This window comes from Schistocerca gregaria, chromosome 1, assembly GCF_023897955.1.
Source record: "Schistocerca gregaria isolate iqSchGreg1 chromosome 1, iqSchGreg1.2, whole genome shotgun sequence".
Lineage (NCBI taxonomy): Eukaryota > Metazoa > Arthropoda > Insecta > Orthoptera > Acrididae > Schistocerca > Schistocerca gregaria.
Genome location: NC_064920.1, coordinates 162,303,478 through 162,322,394, shown reverse-complemented (window position 1 = coordinate 162,322,394; position 18,917 = coordinate 162,303,478). Strand labels below are relative to the sequence as shown.

The 18,917-nt window shown below is 38.7% G+C and overlaps 1 protein-coding gene across 1 annotated transcript; it reads left to right on the top strand.

The window, feature by feature from the left end:
• The first annotated feature begins 138 nt into the window (after positions 1–138).
• Positions 139–18,550, top strand: LOC126335868 (28S ribosomal protein S28, mitochondrial). The gene is made up of 3 exons (XM_049999343.1): positions 139–866; positions 941–1,062; positions 18,072–18,550. The coding sequence occupies exons 1-3, from the start codon at positions 603–605 to the stop codon at positions 18,223–18,225; spliced, it is 540 nt and encodes a 179-aa protein (XP_049855300.1). The 5' UTR covers positions 139–602; the 3' UTR covers positions 18,226–18,550.
• Positions 18,551–18,917: the final 367 nt, after the last annotated feature.

The window sequence follows — 18,917 nt, the reverse complement described above, 5'->3', positions numbered from 1 at the left end:
TGCAGCACAGTTACCCTTGTATGTTAATCTGCCAGCGTCCACTTCGCACTAATTTACCGATATAATTTATAACTGGAACATATCAATGCACAGAAAATCAATATTTTCATGCGGAATCATATTGCAACTTCTTAGACGACACTTCCAATTTTGGATTTTGTTGATTGCTCTGGCTTATACCTCTATTACAGCTTTATTTTACAGAATTTTCAGTTTCACGGCAAATCATCTAAGGACAAACCAAGTTCATTTTCATTATTCAGGAATGTCTTTTGATCTACCTAAAATCTATTCCCTTGTGTAAGAACTATTCGAAATAACCATTAAATACAGAGCTGCAGTGTGATATAAATAAAGCAACAGGTACGCTCGCCGATATTAGTACAGACGGCCGTGTACAGATTATTTGTGAATTGTAACGGCTGTGAATTTGTTAGTGATGCGGTGTTCTTTACAGAGGCGGCGGTAGAGATCATTTGAGTCTCGCGTCCTGCGCGTAGTATTTCTCAATCTTTGATATTCGCCCCAGAGATATGAAATATTTTCAGATGATTCTGTTCGTGTTTACATTTACAACCCGGCCCTTGGGTGATCGCTAGAAAATGAGCTTGGTTAGGAGTAGGCAATGGTGCAATGTCGCGTATAACTTTAGCTTTGCGCATGGTTTATGTGGACAAAAAACTGTATCTCGACGGCACTCAGTTTCTGCTGGTTCAGGAAGCACGGAGGAAGACAGTCGTGAGGAAAAGAACGTGAAATTAAGTGGTTTTGCAAAAGCATTCGCAAAGTATACTGCAGAAGATTCTCCTGCAGCTCAAGAAGAACTTACATTTCCTGCATTGTTGAGAAATTCAAAGTTTATTGACGTATGTTTTTTATATTAAAATCTTGATCATATTACTTTTTCGTGTTCGTGTTTTTATTTAGTTTGCATTTACAGTTAGGCGATCCTGTGGGCAAAGTTGTAGAAGGTACCATATTTCACGTTGTTGACGATGATTTATACGTAGACTTCGGCTGGAAATTTCATTGCGTATGCCAGCGTCCACCAAGGAATGGGAGGTATTTGAATCTTTACTTTGGTCTCAGATTATTACTAGCAAGTTTGTATTGAATTAACCCTGTGATATTGCACACAGGTGTTGTAAATTGTGCCAAGTTTCAAGTAATGATTACTGTGGAATTAAACAGTAATTCCTTTTTCTTGGATCATTTCGTGCAATGGAAGTAATACGGCAAATTATAATGAATTATGTATGTAGACTTACTGTCTGGTACACGTAAGTGAAGATTTAGTGTAAGAAAATCTCCCTCTCCCCCCTCTCTGTCACTGCATCTCCACACACACCATTTCAAAAGGATTTCAGAAGGAACAATGATATCCATACGTACATACCAGAAGAGAAAAAGCATTCATTATGCCATATTAAGGTTGTATTCAGCACATAAAGTGGTGCACATTGTTGCAAATAAACTTTTTGATAACTTACCCAGTGATACAAAATGACTGGCAAACAGCAAAGTAAAATCTGAAAATAAAATGGAAAAAGTTTCTCTTTGACTAGTCCTGTTCCATATAATAATTTGTATTATTGTGACGTGTAAAAGGTGGTGTGTAGGAATTACTAAATCACATCTGTGTGTCTTTTTTTTTAATTACAAAAACTTTTAAATGGTTAGCATGTAGGCCTTTGTACAAAATAATTTGCGATTTGAATATCAAATGACTTGTTAATCATCGTTTGATAAATTGTGTAAATGATTTGAAGTGTACACATTCAATTTGACTAGTTTGGGGGCACACTTTCACTATGGGAGTGGAACAAAGAACCACTGGACTGAATATTTCACTCCCCAGCAAAGTAAATTGATAATTTTATTTTTGCATGTGGGTGTCTACATATTTTGCAAATGAAAACATTGCCCATTGTGGATGTACAACTTTCATATTTAGTAACTGTTTCAAAATAGTACAGCCTGTAATGGAGAACATTTTTATTTGAGTAAGTGTATGTTGAAAAGAGAGATTCTGACATTAAAACTCATCAGGTATTTAGTTTCATGTTCCATTGATTATTTGCATGATAAATTATGTTGTGGAACAAGCTTTACATTCACATCACACATTAATTTGTAAATGTGGCTATGCGCTGAAAATTTAAGGTTGAAAAATTACAAGCATAGGTAATTCATACAAGGTTAAGGGTGGAAGAGAGAGAGGAAAAAAAAAAAAAAAAACCGCACCATCCCATAGTATAAAAAAATGACTTCAATTACAACATTCCACTACACCAACAAAACTACAGGAATCAGACATTTCCATTGAACTACATAGCTCATTCGCAACTATCGATACAAAAAACCAGCAGCTAACCCTGAAAAGTGGAATCGGGCATTTCCTTTTACATATATAGCTCAACCGCAGCTATTGATGCCAAAAAAACACCAACAAAAGCCTCCAGCAATACTACATAGGTTGTGCACCACACACTTATAGCACCACATACTAGTCAGTCTCATGTTGTTACCATAAACATGATACCAAATGTATTAAGTAATAAACCGGACACCTGGAGAAACTGTACCAGACACCATATCATCACTCATCTCAGAACGTAATGATACACTCTTGAACTTCACTATCATATCCATACCTAACCAAAAAGCAATTTTAAAAACTATACTTCTTTCTGCACATCAAATGCCAAACATATAACCAAAACAACTTAATAAATCACTGAAAACACTTCCACAACTCTCATTACTGCTCCAAGTACCTAAACTGAAGACCATGTTAACACAATGACAACCAAAACTCGAATGAATACAATACCACATGTTAAATTCAGCTCCACCAGAGGGCTTGGTCAAATACAACGTAAAATAGGACCATTCTGTTGACCCATTGCTTGTGTGTGTGTGTGTGTGTGTGTGTGTGTGTGTGTGTGTGTGTGTGTGTGTGTGTGTGTGTGTGTGTGTGTGTGTGTGTATTTTTGCCAAAGGCCTTGTTAGCTGAAAGCTTGTTGTGTGACAGTCTTTTTGTTGTGCCTATCTGCGACTCAGCATCTCTGCTGTATGGTGAGTAGCAACCATTCTTTTTATAAAATGCCTTTTTTCCTGTTTAAATTCTCAAGAACATAGACACCTAGAATTTTTGAAGTTCCCATTCTGTTCATTATTTCCTCACCATTGGTGTAGTACTTCTAGACTGCAGAACTGAACATGTATTTTCAAAACTGTGAGTGAGACTGTTTGTAGAAAACCATTCACTGACCCTTTTAAGAACATTGTTTACCATTTCTTCAGTCACTGTATGTGGGGTCTATATATGATTTGAACAGGAGATAAAAACTGTAGTCCTGCTCCACTATTAACTGCACCTAAACAGTTTCTTGCGCAGTTTCATTCCCTGTGGTTCTAGAAAGCCAACCTGTACGCTAATAGTAGTAGCAGGCCTATTACTAATTCTTTATTATACACAATTTCCTCAGGACTCGATGACTAAAATATTGTATGTCTTCTGATATACAACCCTTTGCATTGGAAGATTAGGCTTGATACAGTTTCATCACCCTTGTGACATGACTTACACATTTGGAAGTCAAGGGAAGTGTTCGATTCCAATGTGTGGCTGTGAGTGTTCCGGTATCGGGAGTTGCTGTTGAGCTATATATGTCAAGGGAAGTGTTAGATTCCAATTTGTGGGTTTGGGAGCTGCTGTTGAGCGACATAGGCCAAGGGAAGTGTCTGATTCAAGAGGATATTGTGTTTAATGGAATTTTGGGAGTTTTGTGTTGTTGATTTTTTCATCATTTTGTGTGGTTTGGTATGGTGGTGTGTGTCTGAATTTGTTTATATTTACTTTGTCCCCGCCCAAAAACCCCCAATTTCCCACACTTGGTTTTTTGTGGAATGTGTGTGTGTTGGTTTTTCAATGTATTTTCGTGTATTACAGAAGTGTCAGCTTCCACCCGTTTGCTTTGACCCATGACATCACCAATATGGCGGAAACAATCATTCTCAATGTCTCCAATATGGCGCCTATGATTTCATCACATAAACATGACATCAAACACAAAAATACATATAAAACCAACAAACGCTTCTCTCTCCAAAAATATAATCAAACTAGTGGGACCAGTGCGGGAAATTGGGGGTTTTTGGGTGGGCACAAACTAAATATAAACACATACAGACACACCCCACGATCCCAAACCTCATAGACGACAGCATAAAAACACCACAAAATTTCCAAACTCTGCTACGCTTACAATTGGTCACTTCCCTTCACCTACATAGCTCAACTGCAATTGTCGATACCACAAAATAAAAACCAACTACTACAAAAATTATAATCACACCGCAACTATCATTACCACAAAACCAACATCTAAAACAACAAAAATTGGAATCGGACACTTCTTGACTTACATATGTTAACAGCAGCTCATGGTACCAAAACACACATAGCTACGATGACGCAGAATCGGACACTTCCCTTGACCTATACAGCTCAAATACAACTGACAAAACCAAAAAATTGAAATCCCGTACTTCCTCTTAGATACATAAATCAACCACAAGTGCCGATACCAAAACATCAACCACCAACACATGCAGTAAATAACGCCGACCCAACAACACATAAAAACCGCACTGAACATCGTAACACGCAAACAATAGACTCAAAAAACGACTACTTACCATAAAGTTCTGGTGCTACACCCTAGCCCTCAACTTGCATATTCTACTTGCATACGCCACATTTCAGTATCTCCGTCACAAGCTCATAGAGATACAGAAACTTAATGACAGACAACATGTTGTCCCTCATTTCAACCCGCAGGCATGCACTATTAAGCTTAGAAGCCGTATCCATACCTAACAAAAGAAGCCACAAATTGAATTAAACGACTTAGCACACAACAAATACCTAACCATCAAACGACACTGCAATGATGTAAACACAACGGAAACTTAATTCTTAGCTCACAGAAGATAATTCCATTCTTCTATAACAATCACGACAGATAAATGCACAATTCAAGCACCGACACCCAAATGAATCCGATACACCACATAACAAGTGGAACACACACACAAACACACACACACACACACACACACACACACACACACACACACACACACCACTAGAGGACACCACCAACTGCAACAAGACGATATAAAAAACCACAACACAGTCATAAACTAAACTCCGCACTGTGGTGACGTCACACAACTCAACACCCTTATGTCACGGGTCAAAGGCGACAGGTGGGTTCGGCCGCCTCCATTGACCCTGGCATTAGTCCTTCTGTGAGTATAGTGAGTCTCCTTTTGATGCCCAGAATTACAGAACTTCCCTTGAAGTGTGGCTTTGGTATATTAGCTTGGAATGTTTTTGTTTTTGATCACAGTCCAAAATTCATCATGCTGCCTGTTAATCCAGTTTTGTAGTTTGTAGTTTAGATTCAACTGTGGCCTTAGTGATGGTTATTACAGGTTCCAGTGCAGTAAATGGAATTGTCACACTTGTCCTACGTTAGCGTGTCACCTTGTTCATTGCCACTGATTCCTGAGTTACCAGGAACCCATAGCAGGATTACCCTGTTGCTCCCCATTAGTTTGAAACAGTTGTTTCATTCTGCAACAATCCTTGATTACATTGCAGGAGCCGATAGAGATTTCGGGGCTGCTTGGCTGTCTGAATAAATGTAGATGCAATATCCTATGTAATGCCTATACAAAGTTTCCTCTGTGCATACCATGATGGAGTATTTCCTGCTGGAATACCATTGCCAGTTTTCCTAGAGAGATTGTGTTCTGGTACAGAATGTACACTATATACCCTGGCCCCAGTGTCTGCATCTGTTTTGGAGCTATCATTAAACCAGACTGTATCCAGCACACTGTAGTAGTTTATTCTTCCAGTGCTCCTACCTCCAATTGTTACATTGAAAGTTTTATTGAAGCAGCTGGAAATTATTGTATAGTTATCCGACATTTCCCAAACCATCCTTACATTTACCACATGCCCTATCTTGGTGTTATTATCAGGATATCTTAAAAGCATACAGTTATTTCCAGTTTTTAGCCTGTATGCCCCTCCCACTGCCTCTGTTTTAACCCATGGCTGTAATGGAGTCACATCCACATCCCACCATTTTTCTTCTGCTCAAAATTGTCTTGATGCCTTGCTCTACCCACAGATTAGAAGGTCATATTGGTAAAAGCCTCTCAAGTTGTAGTTTATTTTGTAAGGATTTTTTTTTATTTTGTTTCTAATTTAATTTTAGTATGTATCGTGTTTGGTGGAGAAAAATTGTAATTAGTTGGTGGGAGGGGTGTTGTGGTTTGTAGTGAGAAGTTAGTAGGGGTGGTTGTTTGGAGGAAATAGGGGGATAGTTAAATGGGAGTGTTGAGAAACCCCTCATATCCAAGAAATGAAAGTTTTCAGGAGATACAACAAACATTCCAGGTTTTAAAATTGTAGAGAAATGCAATTTTTCTACTCTGTTTTCATTAAAATTAATGTAGAGGGATGAATGCCAATGCTGTATAGGCAGTCCTAGAATATTTTTGTAACACTACGTTAAAATTTATTTATTTAACATGTGGGCTTTCTCAGCATTTTGTAATAAACATAAATCAGTACTTAACTTGTGCTTTATTGCTTATATGTTCAAAAATCAAATTATGGCTATTTTCCATTCTCTTTGGCATTACTCCACTCATAGTTCATTCTTTGACACATGTTGGCTGGTTGTATATGTCAGAATAGAAGTTCTTGATGATTTGTTCTTTTGGTAAGAATGGTACAGATCACCTTAGGTCATGCATTTTCTTCTCATTTATGGGCGCATGACCTTGATAAGCCTGACTTACAGGGTTTAGTGGAATTACAATTCGATCAGCCAGTTGGGATTTGTGCTCTCCTGCCCAGTTAATGAATGGTCTAACTTTAACATCAAGTGTTTCATGTGACTAGCAAAACTGCATGAATTGTTACATGAAAGAGCTATTTGTCATTTCTGTGTTTAGCCCTTCCCTTAGTTTAGACAGAAATAGCATTTTTTCTTCAGCCACAATTCCTTAAAATTTAGTACTGGTTCTGTTTTGACATTTTCACATAAAAATTCATCTTTGTGCTCGATTCTATTATTAATTCTGCATATTCTTTCTGATTTGCATTTTCACGGTGCTGAAATCTCTCTTACTGGAAAGATAAAGAGTGGCCTATTTTTGGAAAGTAATGGGTAATGAACTGAAAGCTTCCTTGTGTGACAAGCATTAAACAAAATCTCACCATTTTATGATTTTTATTTTGGCCTCTACATAGTCAGAGCACAGGTGAAGGACCCTAACATGTTGTTCAACATTTTCATTGATATAATAAAAAAGAAATTAACAGACTTGATTATTGCTTTTTTGTGCTTTCCTTCATGACAGAGATAAATCCTGGTTCTTCCACCCCATATGTATTGCACTTGAAAGATATTTACTGAAACCTGTCTCTAGTAAAACATATCTTTTATTGGTATTGAGGCAATTGCAGGTTCTGCATAAAACCAAACAAGAGGCCTGCAGTGGTAGAATCAGTTATAGTTTTTGCTTTAACTGTATATAATTTTGTGAAGAATTTATCAGCACACCTCATGTGCACTATTAATTCAGCTGTTTATGCCCTTTAGCAGCATTAATTCAGAATAGACTTTTGATTTTCACACTGAGCTCTTTACACGTGCAACATGTGCCCACCTGTGTGCCCAAAGTTTAAATTAAAATGTCCATGGAAATTTTTCTCATACAATCAATGGTCAACTCAAATATCTTATTTAATGTTTTTGAACATCTGTCATGTACTCTTCATATTAAATTTAGGGTCAAGATAATTCCATTCTTCATTAGTATACTGTGCTTTCCTGACTGGAAATGAGTTTGTGATTTTTTTTTATTTCCACCATTAAAGCCACTAATCTTGTGGAGATTTACCTTCTTTCAGCACATTTCACAGACTCCTTATTTGGTCACTGCTGACACCAAAAGCACATTGGAAGCCAGTTGTTCAAACCTTAATCTTTACTTCAGATCTTAATAACCAGTGAACATATGACTGGGAAAAAGAAACCAAAAGGATAAAAATTTCTTATCACTTTTAGGCTTCTTTGGTGCCACTGGTTTTACTCCTATAAGGCTTTGAAAGAATCCATACTGTATAATTCCTTCTTGCTGGCCTCCGTTATCTTAGTTCTTGTGCACTTCATCCAACAACTGGAAATATAATTACATATTCAGTTGATTTAATGTCCTACATTATTACGTTCATTGTGGTAATTAAACCTGTTTTGACGCAATGCTAAATTTCAGGTTAGAATTCACCTACAGTCATAACTATGATGTTTTGGTTGAACTGTATTCCATTTTCAATTTGTATATGCTTCATTTTTTACTCTTGCTCATTTTATGGCTGTGTGTTTCTGAAACTCCACTCCATTGCCGCCGCCCCCCCCCCCCCCCCCCTCCTCACCTGCTCCCAAGGCATTTGTCACTAGCTTCACATTTTACTACCGCTAACAATATAAATTGATTAAACCAACTGGCAATATGGACTATTCTCTCTGTTTAAAAGAGTGTTGACGTCTTAAAATTTGAGAAAGCCTATATCTTTTGTACTTGAGGGGTTTCTCATCGGTTAAGTGATAAGATGGTTACATAACAATACAAAAAATACCAGAATGTTTGGGATATCTCTACGCAGGTGCCAACTCCATGGGGCCCGAGGGGGCTCGAGCCCCCTCAGAAATTCGTTTGGGGAGGGGGGGGGCGGAGCCCCTCCAATAATTTAAGAAAATTATTAGTTATATTATACGTTGTAAAATCACAAAATTATGTTGGAATTTTTTATTTTCCTTGTGTGACGATAGCTACCTTTTAAAATAAATTCAGTAATGAATTAAAACAAATAATTATTATGGTAGTAAGCAGTATAACTGAAAATGAGTAGTGTGAATCATGATCGTGTTACAGTGCTGCGGACACACTTAAAATTTGTCCCGGTGCGCGAACCTTCAGGTATAGCCTGGCACTGGCGGGCCAGCATTGCGGCCATGGTGACATCAAAAGGACTGGAGCAGAAGTGCCTGGAACCCTCTGCCTTGATGCTTCAAGACATTACAACACTTTAGCTATATAAAGCCCAACCTGCTGTCGCAGTCATTCAGTGTGGCTAGTTTCGTTCAGTGCATGCTGCAGATGCGTTTAGTGTTCTGACTTCAGTCTCTAGTGGACTATTTTATATGACTATATTTTATTCATTTACTTTAGTCTCTTAGTGTATTGTGAATTAAGTTTGCAATGGATCAATTTGTTACCAAAAAGGCATGCTTGGAAGTTGACAATACTGCAAGTCAACCTCCAACAATTATTGTGTCATCAAGTGCTTCATCGTCTTCAGACGATCACTGTTCACAGCCGAAACCTGGACAATCCGATAAGGGAAGATCATTTCAGAAGTATTGGTTGATCAAATATACATGGCTAGAATATGAAGCATCTACAAAAAAAAAAAAATAAAAAATAAATAAATAAATAAATTTGAGAATCCTGCCAAGATGCTAAAAATCTATAACAATTTTCTTCAAAAAAAGAAGATACATTTACTTCCGTAAGGTTTTCTAACTGGAAAAATTCTGTCTTCATGAAAATACATTTACGCATAATGATGATGATCTGAAACAAAATTCTATCATTAACTGAAGTGTGGCCTTCCTATTGAATGAACAGTTAGTGATATGAAGAAAGGCCGTTGAGACAATTTTTACTACCGTGCAATTTCTATGCCGACAAGTGCTAGCAATTAGAGGGTACGAAGATGTAAGCTCATTTTTTTTCAATTGTTGGAACTCCGAAAGAATGAAATGCCTGAGTTTAAAGATTGGTTAGGGTGTTCAGGCTATAAGTGGACTTCCCACAATATTCAAAACAAGGTCATTGATCTACTAGGGAAGTCTTTATTGAGGAAGGTATTGGCTTCAGTCAAGAAGACTGAACATTTTTCTACTATAGTTGACAAAACAAGTGATTCTTCGCTTCACGAACAAGTGTCATTTTGTATTCATACCGTTGATGATTCCTTAATTATCAACAAAGACTTTATTGGCTTATACGAGACCCCCAACACTGAATCACAAACTCCGGTTAGTATTTTAAAAGACATTTTTGCTCGTCTTCATTTGTCAATGGGAAACTTAATAGGACAGTGCTATGATGGTGCCTCGAATATGAGAGGTAAGTTTGAAGGACTAAAAAAAGTTGGTTTTGGATATACAACCAAACACACGTTATGTGCACTGCACTGCTCACATCTTACATGTATGTGGGATATTACGGCTTTAGCTAAGGACTTAATAAACACTGTAAGGGAATCCAACAAAAGGATGGGACTTTCAGAAGCATACACTGTGAGAGCACCAATGACCAAGCTGGTCTACAACCCCTTTGCCCAACTCAATGGACTATGCGAACGTCTAGTATCTTGAGAATATTGAAAAACTTTGAAGACCTAGAGGTTTTTGATACATTTTCTGAAATTACTGGAGCAAAGTATTATAATTGTACCATTAGCTGATTGCTTTTTTTTTCTCTGTTGTGACATCCTGTTGATTGTTTTGCATTGTGCTGTACCATAGTAAATTTGCTTGACATGATGAGAAAACTACCTTCTAGGACTCTTTTTGCCACTTTCCCTCCCTCCCTCCCTCCCTCCCTCCCTCCCCCCCCTACTATGGGGGGTGGTTTGAAAAGTTCTCGGGATGGAATTGGAAAAAAGTACTTACATCACTGAATTTCTTTTTCTTTTTTCTTGTAGTCTCCCTGTAGATTAATGCACTTGGTCCAACAATGCCCCAGTGCCTTGGTCCCATCTCGAAAATGAGTTTCCTCCAGGTCTGCAAAATAGTTGTCAACTCTGGCTATAAATTTTTCGTTTGAAGTGAATCATCATCCACCAAGAAAAATGTTCGGTTTTGGGAATAGATGGATGTCTGACGGAGCCACATCAAGTGAATAAGACGGGTGTGGCAATAATTCATACCTTAGTTCGTGTAATTTTTCTGTGGCGATGGCACATGTATGCGGGCATGCACTGTCTTTGCTGGAAGATGGCTGTCTTCCTTGATAAAACTGACCTTTTTTGCGTATCTTGTGCTGCAATTTTTCCAGGAGGTTAGCATAGTATTCTCCAGTAATTGTTTGCCCAGTGGGGAGATAATCTACAATCAGATTCCCCTTCATGTCCCAGAACACAGATGCCATGACCTTTCCCGCTGAAGGATTTGTCTTTACATTATTTGGTCGTGGAGAATCAACAGGTTTCCACCGCTTTAACTGTTGTTTTGTAACTGGGGTATAGTAGTGCATCCAAGTTTCATCTGTGGTCACAAAACGGCACAAAAAAATCTCCTTCGTTTCTCCTAAATCGAACCAAGCATTGTTCTGATATGCCTATTCTCATGCATTTTTGATCCAGCATCAAAAGTCGCGGCACTCGTCCTACAGATAATTTTTCATTTCTAATTCTTCAGTTAAAATGTGATATACCCTTTCAGAAGACAGCTGGCAAGTGTGAGCAGTTTCATGCACTTTCAATTGGCTATCATCCATGACCATTTGGTGCACTTTTGCAATGATTTCTGGAGTAGTGACTCATCTTGGCCGACCACTGCATGGATCATCTAAGCACTCCCAACCAAATTTAAATTCACTTGTCCGCTTGACAACAGTTGAATGTGAAGAAGCAGAATCCCCAAGTGTATTCTGTAAATCAGCATGAATGTCCTTTGCTTTCATACCTTTCTGTACGAAGTACTTAATCACTGCTCGAATCTCAATTTTTTCCATCTTTGCAAATCACTATGCGGGAACAACAACAGAGCCACGTCACTTCCACAGTTCTCTTCCAAGAGCACTGACGTGGCACGTGTTTACAGGCAACAGTACAATGCATATCATGTGAACAACTCATTGCACTAGCGCTGACCTCTCGTGGTGATTCCGAGAACTTTTCAAACCACCTTCGTATTTGTGTTATGTGCTCATTCCACTAAGGTCACTCCTGATGGTTACTGCTTGATATTTTCTGGTAGATACTGTTTCCAGGAATTAGTCATCAAAAGTATAATTATCCAGTAGTGAGTTTCTTCTCCAGTGTATGCACAATGTTACATTTATCTACGTTCATGGCCAGGTGCCAATCCCATTGGTCAAACCTCTGCAGACCTGTCTGCAAATCGCTACAGTCTTCTGGCGTTGCTACCTACGTATAGATAACCATATCATCTGTGGAAAGCCTTCTGAAGCTACTGACATTTTCTACTTGATCATTTATGTATATTGTAAACAGTCTTCATTTTGCAAAAACATCCTCTAAGAATAATATGTGGTGGTCACCCATGATCATCTTATAGATGTCTGTTTAAGGAATTGGGCATTCTGACTACTGCTTCATAGTACATTTATTCACTCATGAAGTTTATTATAAACAAGCCAATACTGTTCAGAAGGAACAATGATGTACATAATTACAATACCAGAAGTGGGGAAAAAAAAAAATTGCATAAGCCGGCCGTGGTGGCCGAGCGGTTCTAGGCGCTTCTGTCCGGAAGCGCGCGACTGCTGCGGTCGCAGGTTCGAATCCTACCTCGGGCATGGATGTGTGTGATGTCCTTAGGTTAGTTAGGTTTAAGTAGTTCTAAGTTCTACGGGACTGATGACCTCGGATGTTAAGTCCCATAGTGCTCAGAGCCAAAAATTGCATACGTTTCTCCACACCAAGGTTGTCTTTAGCACAAAAAGAGATGAACAGTGCTCCAACAAAAATTTTTGATAAGTTACCCAGTGATATAAAATGTTTGGCAGGCAGCAAAATGAAATTTGAAAACAAACTGAGAAGATTTCTCTGTGACAGCTCCTATAACACAGAAGAATTTCTATTACTATATTGTGTAAAAGGTGGTTGGTAGGAATTACTAATTCACGTCTGTATATCTTTTTTCTTTTTGTAAGTAAAGAAAAGAAAACTAACTTAGAAATGTTCAGAATGTAACTGTAGCTACAAATTAATATGTGATGCGAATGTAAAATGTCTTGTTCCACATCATTATGACCTCTCATGCAAAATGATGTGTGGAACATGTAACTAACTGTCCTATCACACTTCTTTGGAGGACTCCTAAAATTTTATTTACATTTGCTGGTTTTATTCTTTTAAGAGTGATGTGTTGAGGTCCATCTGGTAGAACACTGATGTCTACAATGCTGTGGATCTTGTGGAGATACAGAGATAGCGGAGTTTAACAAGATCTGTTTTTGTGGAATCCATATTGATTTCTGTAGATGAGATTTTCATTCTCCTATGTCATAATTTGTGCACATAAAACATGTACCATAATTCTGCAAGAGAGACATCAGCTATCATCTGAGCTGTGTATCATAAGGTGGAGTTTAGACTCTTCACAAGTATGCTTGTGTCATCAGCAGGTATTACTATTTTTCAAGTTTTCTTTAAAATTATGTACCTTAACAATAAGATCCACTATAGTCATTTTAAAATTACTTTATAGTAACACTTCACGTGCTGCAGCTGGTTTCCACCAATCGGAGCCTACAGCCATCCCTGAACTGTTCGCGGTTGCTGAACTGTCACAACAGTTGGTCAGTTTACTTCCAAATCATTGTCTGCCTTTCTTTAGTGATGTGTTTGGATCCCAAATCCTGGGTCTGATCTTTTCATTTTGGTTTGTATCACACATCAGAACCACTCCCCCCCCTCCCCCCTCCCACACACACACACGGGGGGGGGGGGGGGGGGTGACATTGCGTGAAACTGAATTTTTGAAGGTTGGAATTCACCATTGCTACTGGGACGCCAAAGTCACAAATATAAGAATCAAATGCAATGTAGTGGAAGGGTTAGTTTATTCACCTAAGTTTTGGAGATGACAGGTTCAAATCATGTCAAAGGCAGCAAAATTTTCTTAAATCTAATCAAAAGACTTTGATTATTATTCTTATGCAATTAATTGGTTTAAATGTAATTTTTTATTTCTAACAATCTGCTGCATCTTTTTCTTCCTATCATTGTTTTTTTCATTTTGAATCTGCCTGTGTCACCTGTAATCTGCAATTAAGTGCTAAACAGGACTGCTCATTGGTTGGTAATGTGGCAGGTTATGTACTGAAACTGGAATTTTTCTGTCGTGAGTTTGCTTTTAGAGGTTAATCACCACGAACAAAGTTATAGTGATTTTAGTTCTACTGCAGATTGTTGACCACTGTTTTCTTTGATATATAGCGCATCACAAGGTTGGGATAAGGTTAGATTCAGGATTACAAAATGTGTCATCCACCATGTGTGTCATTGCTATCTTCTTATTGGTAACCATATTATCTGCAAAAAGACTTTTGAAGCTTCTGACATTTTCTACTAGATTATTTATGTATATTGTAAACAGTCTTCATTGTGCAAAAATGGGCTATAAGAATATTACATGGTGCTCACCCATGATCATCTTGTAGACATATGTCTGCTTCACCATATATTTCTTATAAATAATCCACTACAGTTCAAATGAAACAATGATGTAGATAATTACACTTAAAATCAGATGTCGACATTGCATCTCACATTTCTGTTGTGCTTTGCAACAGTCACTTCCAACATTGCTCCGCGTTGCACATTAACAGCATTTGGACTATAGTTAATTGGTGCTTGGATTTATGAGAATCTGAGGCAGTTTTGGAAAAATGCTCACAGTGCAGAAAGCGCAGTTAGGCACTTGCATATATTGTATGTGACCATGCACACTCATAGGATTATTGAACTTTTGTTCTTTCCTTTTCAGTTTCTATACTTGGGTCTGGAAGTTTAAACTTACCCTGTACTTTATGCTGCCCCTGATCAGCAAACACTTAAGATGTAGAACCATTTGCAATTTACAACTTTTGTATACTTGTTATTTGTGATATTTTCACTGATTTATGGTTTATTTTTGAGTTTTAAATTTGGTATGACAATATAGTATTATAGCTGAGCTGCTAATGAGCTCAATGTTGAAGTATCCTGTAATCATAAAAAAAATTGTCCCATATATTCAGTGCTGGTATGCTTAGTGTGTTATCCTAGACACCTTTGCTTTAATTCTTTTAAGCAAATTTGGATATTGACCAGTACTTCTCAGTGCATTCAGTCAAAATTTCTACAGTTTACAACCTGTTCACTTTGAAACATAGGTCTATGAATACTTTGCCCATAAAGGACAGTGTCACAAAGGCTGTGACTTGAAAATGTAAATAAAACAATTTACTGGGTCAATCACAGATTGACGATATTCAAGGGAGGTTTGTTTAATCTTTTGCTGGTGATAAAATTGGTTTTTCAGAAAAGGCCAAAGACCAAAAAAATTGATTTGTAAAAGTAAAGTATACTTATAAGGGATGTAGTCACTGAGCCTTCTTCAGAAACGAAAAGCACACACACACACACACACACACACACACACACACACACACACACACACACACAAGTAGGTACACCTCATGCACTTGTGACTGCTATTCCCAGCCAGAATTCAACTCTGTCACATCAAATGGGAGCAGTGATCCAGAGTGGAGGGGAAAGAGGGAGGGTTAGCAGGATACAGGTGAGAAGGAAAAGTCAGTGCTGCCTGGCAGAATGTGAAGGGGCTAGATGGTGGCAGGACAAGGCTGCCAGGTGCACAGGTGCATATTTGGGAGGCTGTGGGTTAGAGAGGAGGAGGGAAGTGGAAAAAGAGAGGAGCAGAGAAGGGGAAAAGACCAGTAGGTGTGTTGGCAGAGGACGGCATATGTAGGGGTGAGATTACTTGTCCTTTGGAGGGAAGGTATACAAAAACAAATCTGCGGCAGTCTTGGGCACCCACACAGTATCCAACAGTGCCATCTTGAGGAAACTTTCCTTGTCTCCCAAAACCCCAAACCCCTGATCTTGTTCATATTCTTTGATGATTTCTTCATAATCAGGGCCGTGACACCCTACGCCCATTCCTTGACAGTGTCAATGTCACTCCTAAGCACTTCGCCAAATCACCCTCAAGCCACCTTCCAAGATGTTGACCTTTTCCTCTGACAGCTCCATCTACACATCTGTCCACTTTAACCCACCAAACACCCACAGTAACTGCATTTTGACAGCTTCCATTCCTTTCACACCAAAACGTTTCTCCCCTGCAGCCTGGCCACCCAGGGATGGTATGTCTGCAGTGACAATAACTCCCTTGCCCGTTATGCAGATAGTCTCATAAAGGCCTTCACAGATGGATCTATCCCCCAGATCTAGTCTGCAAAGATTTACCGTGCATTATCCTCACACAACCCCAATCCTTCTACCACCCTCAAGAACCAGCTACAAAAAAGCGCCACCTTTGTGACCTCGTACCAACCCAGATTGGAACAACTGAATCACATCCTTTGTCATTGCTTTGAGTGTGTATCATGATGCCATGAAATGAGGGACATCCTACTAAAGATGCTTCCCACCCCTCTTCAAGTGGTGGTCTGTCACCCACTGAATCTCAACAACACCCTAGTCGATATCTGTGCTACTCATTCCCAGTCCCTTGCCAAAGGGATCATATCCCTATGGAAGATCCAGGTGCAAGACCTACCCAGTCCACCAACCCAGCTCTTCAGATTCCAGCCCTTTCAAGGCTTACCCTACCCAATCAGAGACTGGGTGACCTGTGAAAGCAACCATGTCAAATACCAACTCCGCTGCAGTCATTAAACAGTGTTTTATATTGGTATGACTGCCAACAAGCTGTCCAGCAGAAAGAGAAGCATTATCAAACTGTGACCAGGAGTGAAGTGGATCACCCTGTGGCACAACATGCAGCTCAACATGCTTGATTTTAATGGCTGCTTCACAGCCTGGGCCATCTGGAGCACCCCCTCCACCACCACCACCTTTTCTGAACGGTACAGATGGGAGTTATCCCTACAGCACATTCTCCCCTCCTAAAATCATCCCAGGCTCCACTTACTGCCCTCATTCTACACTTAACAGTTTGCATCCCCCCTGTCCTATCACTACCTCCAAGTCACATCCCCTAACCCCTCATTGCATGCAGTTCTTTCCAACACAATCACTGGTCTTTTTCCTTCTCTGCTCCCCCTCCCCCTCTCTCCTTATCCTGCCACCATCTAGTCCCTTCAGGCTGTGCCAAGTTGTGTGTATGGGGCGGAGGGGGGTTGCACTTCGGCCAAAAGCTCAAACAAGTAACAATCTTTTTGTTGTGCCTGTCTGCAACTCAGCATGTCAACTTCATGATCTACCCTTCGATAAAATTGCTGATCTTGCAAGTGTACTGCCAGATACGTGTCTGTATAGCATGGCTGACTGTGATGATCATGGCATTCCAGAAAACCTATGATGTCAGTGCGTAGTCTATTCTTCGCAAATAACCCCAATATGAACACACAGCTAAACGTGCGTCTCAGACAGACTGACAGTACTATTACTTGGCGGCCAAATACTTCCAGTAAAAATGCCTTCCACTATGATGATTTGAACAGATTGCCTCAAAATTTCACAAGTGTTTGCTAGTGATTTTGGATATAAAGGTGGGTTTTACAACAGTAAAAATGAGCATAGGATTGATGACGTCCATTCTGATTTAAGAATCTCTGCGACGTAGTCTAGTACTAAAATTTAATTTACTTTCATACCATATTAAATTCTTATGAAGTGACACATCATGTGAAGGAACAGAAGCTTTTACTTAGACTTCTTATTTTTTATCTAAAGTATGTTTGAGGCACATTGGCTTTTTTAGTTTCCAGTTTTCCTAACTCATTGATTCTGTCTGCTGGATGAATTAATTAAATTTCTAATGAAGTCTCTCTGTTTATCAATCATGGTATATTACCTGTTCTTATTCATTTCACACTAATGCATTATTCACCATATGTGTATTGGTACAAAATCCAGAAATCTTATTCCTTCTTTATAACCCGTTGGTTTTTTCCTGTTTCAGTGATTATGTTCGGGGAGCCAGAGTGCGAATTCGAATTAAGGACTTGGAGTTATCAAGTAAATTTTTAGGATCATCTCGTGACTTGACACTGCTTGAAGCAGATGCAACATTAATGGGAATTATATCATCACCAGCTAGAACTTCAGTGAAATAGTGATACCTTTCGGGTGACAAAAATTGTTACAATTTTGTAAATATGCGATGTTTTCCATTTAGCTTAGATGAACTCTCTCCCACTTTCTCTAAGTTGAATTTTGTGTGTGTGTGTGTGTGGGGGGGGGGGGGGGGGCACTTTATTTTAAAATATTTGCTACAAGCAAATGACATTTTAGAAAAAAAAAAAAACATTATTTATTATATTGAAGGTTTTTTCCCTGAATAATCTTCTTTAGTGAGAATCATAACAACTTGTTTGTAATGGTGTCAGTAATAATGTTCTCACAGAGCAGTAAATATAAATGTGAACTATACTATTGAAATGTGCTTTTTCAGTTAATTGATATTTTTAATGTCCTATACCGCCAGTGCAGTTCTGAAGTTCATCCTGTAGTGTTACTGAAATCATAATCTGTGGACTTACACAGCTGATGAAATTGTTTTCTCAATTTCAGGTTTGATTTTGCCTCTCATATGATCAAAATGGTTTCCATTAATTTTTGACCTCTTGTGTGAAAAATATTTACAAATGGCACGGTATTGTAATCTTGATACAATGAAGTAATACAAAAGAAAATTAGAGAGTTTTTTCTCAGTATTTGGTGATGTGTAAACAGGCATTATTGTCTTGGCCAGCTGATATTTCCCCCCTGTGGGTTCGGGGGTAAGAATAGGCCCACGGTATTCCTG

What these genes read in the sequence shown, in the direction of transcription:
- LOC126335868 (XM_049999343.1), top strand. Translation starts at nt 603, where the DNA reads ATGAGCTTGGTTAGGAGTAGGCAATGGTGCAATGTCGCGTATAACTTT. An exon ending in GAAATTCAAAGTTTATTGAC is followed by an intron (nt 867 to 940) that starts GTATGTTTTTTA and finishes TTGCATTTACAG; the next exon opens with TTAGGCGATCCTGTGGGCAA. An exon ending in CGTCCACCAAGGAATGGGAG is followed by an intron (nt 1,063 to 18,071) that starts GTATTTGAATCT and finishes TTCCTGTTTCAG; the next exon opens with TGATTATGTTCGGGGAGCCA.